Source organism: Rhipicephalus microplus, chromosome X (genome assembly GCF_043290135.1).
Source record: "Rhipicephalus microplus isolate Deutch F79 chromosome X, USDA_Rmic, whole genome shotgun sequence".
Taxonomy (NCBI): Eukaryota; Metazoa; Arthropoda; class Arachnida; order Ixodida; family Ixodidae; genus Rhipicephalus; species Rhipicephalus microplus.
The window spans coordinates 161,267,300-161,276,964 of record NC_134710.1 but is presented as its reverse complement, the minus strand read 5'-3'; the positions used below and the strand labels follow the sequence as shown (position 1 = coordinate 161,276,964).

The following is a 9,665-nucleotide window of genomic DNA, read 5'->3' as shown; positions in this document are numbered from 1 at the left end:
CATTCTGATGTGAACTGCTGAAAATTTACTGCGAGCATCAACTGCGTCGTGTTCATTCACGTTTGCGGCATGGCATCACAACGCAACAGAACTTACCATCCTACAGGGGCACAATCACAAGTGCGAGACTTTTCGCGTGCTGAGCGAGATACTGGGCAAGCGCGACGTTACTGGCACCTGAAGCGAAGCGGAGGAAATGTATACCCGCGAATCTTCCCGTCAGGCGAAAAATGATCGAGTGCTAGTGTTTAGGACGGGACATTACCAGCTGACATGTATCGTCGCTAAAGTTCTCGTTTCTCGCATTCAGTGTCACTGGCCAATTTGTGCTGAGCGCATTGCTTCCTAGCAATGTGAAGTCAACGCCTTGAAATACGCTGCCTAGACGTATTGGTGGGTATTTCATGCTTTGCGTCAATCAGCGCCCTCCTATGAGACTCAATGGGTGTGCCGAAACATCGTAGGGTAACACTTGATGATTACTTCTCGAATGGAGACGCTTGCCCCAGTGCACACTCGACCACTGGTGAAAGGGCTACCGCAGCCGAAGAAACAGTTCCCAGCTGTAGTTCTGCACTGCCTGAATACGACTCGTGTGCCAATAGAACTCCTGTAAACCGATCGAAGCATGACGTATCCCCGGAAACCACGAGTACTGACAACGACATTGGTCTTTACGTGTTTAACGGGCCAATACGCCAGGAGTTGATGATCGATGAGACAAGACGTTTGCTAATGACACCATAAAAACCAGGCGCTAACTACAACTTCCACTCAGTTAGTAAGCGCTAACTGAAGTTCCAACCTTTCTGGCTAGAAATGTGTTGTCTGGCTGATGTTTTCCAAGTATCATAAAAATGCTCTCTGCAAGACATGTGCGCTTTTTGAAAAAAAAAAAAGTTTAGGCAAGGGGACTCATCAAGTTTTTGGTGCCTTGGTCCTCTTTACTTTCACGCGTTGGAAGAACGCGCTCGAAATTTTCAGAAGCTACAACGATTGTGACTACCCCAAGACCACTGCTCTACGCGTGTCAATCTTCGTGTCAATTGAAAAAGATAATCAATACTATTTCTTTATGTCGTGTGTCTCTTCGCTACGTCAAACGTTGCTTGCACAGAGTTTACTTCCGTTTGTGTAAAAATTATGGTTACATTGTATATTGTATATTGTTCTTAAATTTACAAGATAACATGTCACCCATGTTACTTGATTCTGTAGAGTACTAGTTGTACGTTGTATCCGTAGTTGCAGAAATCACCCGGTCTGCCCTTCTAGTCACGTCAATGAAAACGGACGATATATATATATATATATATATATATATATATATATATATATATATATATATATATATATATATATATATATATATATATATATATATATATATATATATATATATATATATAGGCGGTAATGTTGTAGGCCCGTGTGCTCAGATTTGTGCGCACGTTAAAGAACCCCAGGTGGTCGAAATTTCTGGAGCCCTCCACTACGGCGTCTCTCATAATCATGTGGTGGTTTTGGGACGTTAAACCCCACAAATCAATCAAAAATCAATCAATATTGCAACGAGCGAGTTCACGTATAAACACTTGTTATTAATTATGAAGCGTTAGCCGCAACAAGGGTTCAGGCAGGAACCCGGCAAGCACGAGCCACACGGACGTGAACGTCTTGTTTCACGCTGGCACGGAGCTGGCGCAACAATGCTCCGGTACCACTACTCCCCGCGCAGAAAGTAGCCAACCTGGCTACCTAAGGAAATGACACGACAGGGGGGTCATAGCAAGGTTTGAGGCGTTATACGTAAACTGTTCGGCAGCGTTGGCAGCATTGGTCTGAAGGAGTATCGTTGGTCAGCGTTGGTCCGAAGGAGTATCGATGGGCTCAACTTCATAGTTGACCACCCGGTAGGGGCCATGGCATTTCGACGAAAGCTTTGGGGATAGACCAGGAGGGGTAGACGGAACCCAGAGCCAAACCAACATTCCTGGGTTATATTGGGCAGTAGACGCGGAGTCATCGTGGTCAGTTTTCTGGCGCCATTGGTCTTGCACGGTAAACGAGTGAGTGAGTTGACGACATTCTTCAGCATAAGCAGCTGCTTCGAAACAGGCGTCGCTTCGGAAACATCAACTCTGTAAGAGAGAATGGTGTTCATGGAGCATGATGGTTTGGGTCCGTACGAGAGAAAGAAAGGAGAGCAGCCGGTGGTTGTTTGTAGCTGAGAGTTGTGTGCGTATGTGAGAAAATAGAGCACTTGTCCCAATTAGTGTGGTCATCAGACGCGTGCATGGCATGCATATCTTCAAGGGTACGAATAAAGCATTTTATCATGCCATTGGTTTGAGGATAGTATGCTGAGGTTTTTCGATGGACAATGTGAAATTCCTTGAGAAGACGTCAACGTTTTCTTTCACGCTGGCACAGAGCTGGCGCCACTATGCTGCGGTACAATATATATAATTTCTCGTACAATTGCTTCAGTTGTGTGTCCCTTATTCTAGCCCCGTTTGCCAACCTGCATTTCTTATTACGCTGCTTTAGTTTTATGACCACCTGGCCATGGGATCGAATCTTGGCTGCGGCAGCTGCATTTTCGATGGAGGCGGAAATTATATAGGCCCGTGTGCTCAGGTTTCGGTGCACGTTGAAAAGCCCTAGGTGGTCGAAATTTCCGGACCCCTTCACTGTGGCGTCTCTCATAATCAAATGGCGGTTTTGGTACGTTAAACCCCATATATTATTGCGATAGCAATTCTATGGACACTATCGGCTGGATTTTGCCGCCGGCGTCGACGTCAGCGTCACGCACTGTAATGTATCTATTTATATGAAAAAAAACAAGAAAAAAGGTCCAGAAAAAACACTCTGGCTTGTGGAATCGAACGTGGGGTCTCTGCATTGTGAAAGCGAGGCGTTAACCACTGAGCCACCCCAGCGCTTTTGTTTTCTTTATTTACTGAGCCACCCCAGACCACATACTTCCCCGTTCAAACGGCAAGCTATTTATACGTACCACTTACCGCTGCTCACGAGCATCTCGAGGGGGGGGGGGGGGGGGGGGTTCAGCATTACCAGCAAGATGGCGCCCTGAGCGCGCGTCGCCACATCGCGCGGCGGCACCCGCCCTAATCTCCTCCGCGTACTTTGCCGGGCTTAGAGAAGGGGAGCGGCGCTCCCTCACGGGCCATTATCTCGCGGCAGCGAGGAGGGGAACATCTTACGCTTTTGCTGGCCTCGGGGTTTCGCTGGAACGATTAGATTTGTGGGGTTTAACATCCTGAAACCACCATATGATTATGAAAGACGCCGTAGTGGAGGGCTCCGGAAATTTCGACCATCTGGGGTTCTTTAACGTGCACCCAAATCTGAGTACATGGCCCTACAACATTTCCACCTCCATCGGAAATGCAGCCGCCGCAGCCGGGATTTGAACCCGCGACCTGCGGGTCAGCAGCCGAGTACCTTAGCCACTAGACCACCACGGCGGGGCTTTCGCTGGAACGATTCTGCTGTAGTTACCGGTTGCATAAAGGTCACTGCAACCATTGCGGTCTCTGTTTGCGAAAAGCGTGCGCTTTTCAGACACAGCAAAGTAAAAGAAATGAGACGCTTATTTGCGTGCATCCATACCTGTGAGTACATTTTGCGCGTTATTTGTGCGTGAGAAACGCGGGGCATGTTTCGGTCTGCTTTCCAATCTGCGCGTGACCTTTCGATTTGTTACTATCCCTTTCATTTCTTCGCCTTTCCAGCAAAGCTATGACATTTTTATTGAATCAGTCCGGTTTATGACCACCATTTTTTATTTATCTGCTCAAGTTACATAATGAGTATGTTAGTATGTTTTTCTAAGCTTATGATTGGCCTGCACGTTTACCTCTGTTGTACCTTCGTCATTGGACACTCCAGAGTGTCTTTAGTCATTAGGACATAGTAAACATATCTATCAATATATTGTAAACTCACATAGAGGTGAAGTTCAGTGAATAAACCACATATTTTGTGAAGGTTCAATAGAAATATTATTCTCGGGCTTGAGTATATCTTAGCACAAGTTCAAAGAGTCACTCTGTAATAGGCTTGAACGTGGCCTATCAGACCTTAGAATTGTGTCTGGCTTTTACCAATAAAAAGAATCTCTTCTTAGCAAAAATTATTGTAGAAATTAAATCCGGCAAGATCTGTTCCTGTGGGTACACGTCCAGCATTATTCTCGTCGCAGAGCCAGCTTACAATGCTCGCGGCCGAGATTCCTGCCCAAAACCTCACAGAGTACCAAAGCCTTGACAAAAACCGCGACACGTTTTCCCAAGTGCAGACAATGTTTACTGTAAAAGCACCCAGGAATGATATAGGGATAGTAGCACCACTTAGTTTCTAAATCATGTCAGCTCGAAGCGATGAAATGAAAGGGGGGTTAAGTGGCGGCGGGGGTGCTCACGCCAAAAATTTGGGGGGATAAAGTTGAAAGCCCCAACCCCCCCCCCCCCCCTTGGCTACGCCACTGCTTGGCTGTAACATCATTTGTGACGCTGAATGAAGTATGAAAGACGCGGGAGCTTCGAAAACTGCAAGGGAGCTGCCAGCGCAGAGTGCGAGTATTAGGCTCCCTACCACATGCAGCAAAATAATAGGTAACAAACATGTTCAATGCACTACTACCCACGGGTACAAAAAAAGATTATCGTACCGCGTTCAGAAAGCGCTATATTACCTTTAAAACTTTGTGAACGCCATCAGATAGCTTTTGTTCAGTCCACAGCTACATTAAAACGTCATAATCATTGCAGTTCTGCGTTTTGAAGTGATCGTGCCCATTCACTCTGATGCGTTGAAGATCTGGAGACCACTATAATCATCACCTTGGCATAAACAATGCTAGGAACCTGCCTAAAATGTGTTCTGCTAACTTCGTTCGTCGATTTATCTGCTCGATAGGTTGCATGTCTTGCGTGTCCGCTGCTGCTATACGGCAAGCTTTTGAGCAAGTGCAAAAATGGTGATGTCCGATCAGGTGGTATATTCCGCGCGAGTAGCCCATATCATATAATAATCGAAGTCATAAATGCGCAGATAATGACTGGGTTTGATATTCATACATACTCTAAGGGCACTTCGAATAACCTTATGAAAACTTACAGCACTCAATGAATTTAGGTAGATATTTAGAATCATCACAGACCATTCTCTCTTTTCGTCTGTGTTCATTCAAACACTGGATGCTTCGACACGGTCAGAACTAGAGCAATAATCATCAAGCGGGAAGAAATGGTTTTCGTAACTTCACTCCAGAAATCACTCCTTGCGAAATCTCCGTTCAGACCATCACCATTCATTTATCCGCAAGATCACTTTCCTGTACCCGCCATGGTGGTCTAGTGGTTGTGGTGCTCGACTATCACGCCACAGGTCACAGAATCGAATCTCGGCCACGGTGGCCACATTTACAGTGGAGGCGAAAATGTTCAATGCCCGTAAACTAAGATTTAGGTGGTTGAGGAGGAGTAGGAAGGGGAGAAATGAAAGGCAGGGAGGTCAACCAGACGCACGTCCGGTTTGCTACCCTGCACTGGGGGAAGGGGTGAGTGGATTGAAGGAGAAGAGAGAGAGAGAGAGAGGTGAAGGGCAACGTGTGTGTAGATGTGACCTTGTCCATTGCACGCTTATAAGTGGTCGCGTAGTCCGGTCGTCTTTAGAAAACTTAGCAATGCCCGCGTAGAGCTTAGCTGGCCTGCGACGCGTAGAACCTGCGACGCGTATAGCATTTTAAAGAACGTCAGGTGGTCGATATTTCTGGATCCCTCCACTATGGCGACTCTTATTATTATGTCATGGTTGTGGCACGTTAAACCCCAACAATTATTAATAACTATGCCACATTTTTACGGACACACACACGTCTTAATACATTCGTATGCCTTGTGTTTCCCCTTATATTCTTCGAAGTATTCTCTTTTGAATGAGTACAAGCTGGGGTGGACATTAATACATTTCACCAACAGTGCCAGGAGTGCAACACCTTAAGATCTAGTGAACTTACATAGTTGTGCTGCCCCACGACACTAAATCACTATCTCGTGTCCACCCTCGCGTTAGAAAATTAGGAAAAGCTTCGTACTAATAAACTCTTTTACTGCGCTTTCTTTCGTACCTGTCCACCCTTTTAGACTTATCTCACCATATAATCTCCCGACAGAAGAGGCTAAAAAGCCATGTCGCACGGCAAAGTGAGGTTAACTCAAAATAAAAAAAAATATTTAAAAAGCCCACTTCACAACACAAAGCAACATAAGAAAGTCTGTCATGAAAAGTCACCAATTGTAAGTTTTTTAATTTTTATGACGTAATAACCAGTACAGAAGAAAGAGACAATAGTGGCATGTATAGCCTTTGTTGCTAGATGAAAGAACTGAAGCGTGTCGGTACTTTAGAAGGGAGCCTTGTTAACTTACATTCCTGTATGGTACTCATCTCGGTAGACATAAAAGACGACTTCTACTTGCTCTATGCCGTGGTGGCATGCGCAATAGGCTTTGGCTGGTTCTTCCGACAAGCAACTAAGGATGATTATGCAACCACCCCACTTCATGGCAGAGATTAAAGGAGGACTATCTACGCGTCTAAGCGAGCAGCATTCACCGAAAGAGCATGCAACCAGATAGGTTATGGCAACGTAATCATAGGGGCGGTAGTGTTTTCATTATGCGCAGTCACAACATAATATTCCCCTGAGTGCGCAATGAGTGATGCCACTCGTGTACCCACTCTTATCAATACAGCGAATCTTGTTCACTGAGCAAATCTCAAGATTAAGGGTTTTATCCAAACAATGATGCGAATGATTCGCTAAATATAAGTTCTAAAGTACACACTTAAACCATCTGTTGCTTGATAAACCAAAAATAGCGGATATTAATTCGAATGTGTGCTTACTAGTGCATATTGGAAATCAGTGGGGCTCAACCTAAGCTCAGAGCATGTGCCAATTCTGTTGCCTTGTGTTCGTTCGAAGATGCCTTGTGGTTGACACTTATTTCTGCTAAGCTGCACGCCAAGACAAGGCGCTGTCTCTGTGAATGAGGGTTCGTAGCCTGTTCTATAATTTGTTTGCTTTGAAAAAATAAGCTGCAGCAGTGATACCTGTGTTCGAGTTCATTTGGGGTGGAAAATTCCAGGTAAAACGCTGGGCACTTCGCTTGGTATTATAATACGCAAAGTGTAGCTAGGACATTTTCTTTCCGAAGCCATTGCTAATGCATGCTCTTTCATATGTTCAGCAGCCAAGAGTAAAGAATAACGTTATTCTCACCTACAGCATCTTAACTGCATCACCTGATACTCGTAGTATGCAAAATAAATTCGCAGCGTACAAGTAAAATAATTAAAGTGATGCCCTCCTCATATGGGCGTGTTTATACCTCGGAACGTTAAATCTTCCTTCAACAACAGTGTGCTGCACACACAGCATCTGAAATGTTTATGCGTTTCAGCAATGACCTTTTGACCAACCAGTACTTCATTTCAGTTTACTTTGTCAGAACCCTGGCGCCCCCGCCTGGTGCACATACGCCGCGGACGGGAACGTGTCCTTCTGAAGAACCACAAAGCAGCGTATACGAGTGCTGCTTACCAGCTGTTCAAGGAGTGGTCCGACGTACTATTTTTCATCATCATGGCGCTACTTATTGGCGTCTCTACACTTATACCCCTTATGATCATGCGTTACTGGAAGGACGTAGTAGAGGAATCTAGGCGCGAAGTTTCTTGGCGCCCGTGGTACGAGCGCGATCTGGGGAGTAATGGCTCCATGGACGACGAGGTTGACAACCCTCGCATTCTTATCTGGGCAGCAGCCACTTTCCTCTGGGAATCTGACGAGCCGATGCGGACTAGTGGCGAGTGCCTTTTGGAGCGCTGCCCTGCTCGTGCCGACCAAAGTACTTGTTTCATCACCAGGGACAGAAAGTACCTGAGGCGAGCCGATGCCATCCTTTTCGACACCAGCACCGTCAACTACCACGACGTGCCAACGTACCGGCACAAAGGGCAGTTATGGGTAATCTTGGACCGAGGCCAACCCTTGCAGGAAGCCTCCAAGGACCTGCGGTTGATGACCGCTCAATTCAACTGGACAATGTCACAACGCAGTGACGCCGACGTGATAATTCCGTACAGATCGTGGACTACGGTGCCGAGCAACGAATCACTTGAGAGCCTCAACTGGAGCTTCAGATCAAAACCCAGGGCCGTGCTGTGGCTGGTGAGCAAGTGCGAGGCCGATCAAATTCACACTTCAGCAAAAACCATTGGAAACCTAACGACAGAATTCCAATTAGCCCATTCCGTTGCGAATGCCAGTGGCGCCCACATCGTTAAGAATTGTGGGGGCGCGCAATGCCGGAAGGATCTTGACTCTTGCCTAAAGCACTTTCAGAAGCAGTACTACTTTGTATTCGTCGTCGACAATTCACCCTGCTTTCAGAATCCGAGACAGTTACTGTTTGGTGCTCTGCAGTACTCGATCATTCCTGTGTATTTCGGACGCTCCACACTGGGGAATACAGTGCCACCGATGTCCGTTGTGCAGGCCACTGGGGCTCCTACGGTTGCACACGTTTTGACAAAAATGTTTCAACTTTATCACAACTTCAAAAATTATGGCGCTTACACAATGTGGAAAGAAAACTTTGTCATCATCAAGCCAAAGAACAATCTATGTGCATTGTGCGATGCCCTGTACGAAAATCGTCGAAGTACTTCAAAAAAGGATGTTGTTGAGTGGTTGGGGCGGTCCCAGGAATGCAAAGAATTGACCAACGGAACGGCCGTCTTTATCTAAAAAACAGAACCCAGCAAGGCGGAACAAGCAGGCATGCCGATAGGATAAATATGTAGCGCTGACGTGAAATTGTTAGTATGACCTTAGTCGCAAGTTTCACCAGTGAATAGTGGCCCAGTGTCTCGGCAACGTTTCTCACTATACCTACGTACATGTTGCGTGACAAAGTGTGAGTGGCCTCTGTCACTTGTTACGTGGCCACAACGGCCAAGACACATGTGCAGTTTTAGGGTTTAGTACGACAAGCTTTATGAATCAATTCATTCACTGACAAGTGCTTTTTTGTGCTTCAATGAAATTTTACTTATCTAAGGAGGACAATTAAATGGGCTGGTTGGTGCATAATCAATCTTTCGCTGCTTTGTCACCTCAGTTTACTTATCGTGCGTCATTCCTAACCGGTACTTGCGTGGTTCCGTCTAAAGATGCGATTTGCTTACGTATGACGTCAAGCTTTTTGCCCGGCCACGGTTGTCTAATGGTTAGAGTGCTCAAATCCTGACCTGAAGGTCGAGGGATCCGATCTCAGCAAAGGTGGCTGCATTTTGACAGCCAGATTGCTGAGCTTGTTTTGATTTGTGTAGTGACGGGCATAATCAAGTGACCACCAGTGCAGGGTACTAAACCAGACGGGCGTCTGGTTGACATCCCTGCCTTTGATTTCTTCCTTTCCTTCTCCTCCTCCTCTTCTTTCATGTGTGTCTCGACAACAGGGGGCCAGTTGAGAGAGTGCAATGTGCTTACGGTATGATATATTTTATTTACCATTATATAGTTTCCGGAATGAAAGTAATACGGTGGTGGCAGAATATCTGCA

The 9,665-nt window shown here is 46.0% G+C and overlaps 1 protein-coding gene across 1 annotated transcript; it reads left to right on the top strand.

Moving 5' to 3' along the window:
• The first annotated feature begins 6,972 nt into the window (after positions 1-6,972).
• LOC119176918 (alpha-(1,3)-fucosyltransferase C) lies at positions 6,973-9,182 on the top strand. Its single transcript, XM_037428256.2, has 2 exons — positions 6,973-7,091; positions 7,535-9,182. Exons 1-2 carry the CDS (start codon positions 7,086-7,088, stop codon positions 8,846-8,848), a joined length of 1,320 nt encoding a protein of 439 aa, XP_037284153.2. The 5' UTR covers positions 6,973-7,085; the 3' UTR covers positions 8,849-9,182.
• The last annotated feature ends 483 nt before the right edge of the window (positions 9,183-9,665 follow it).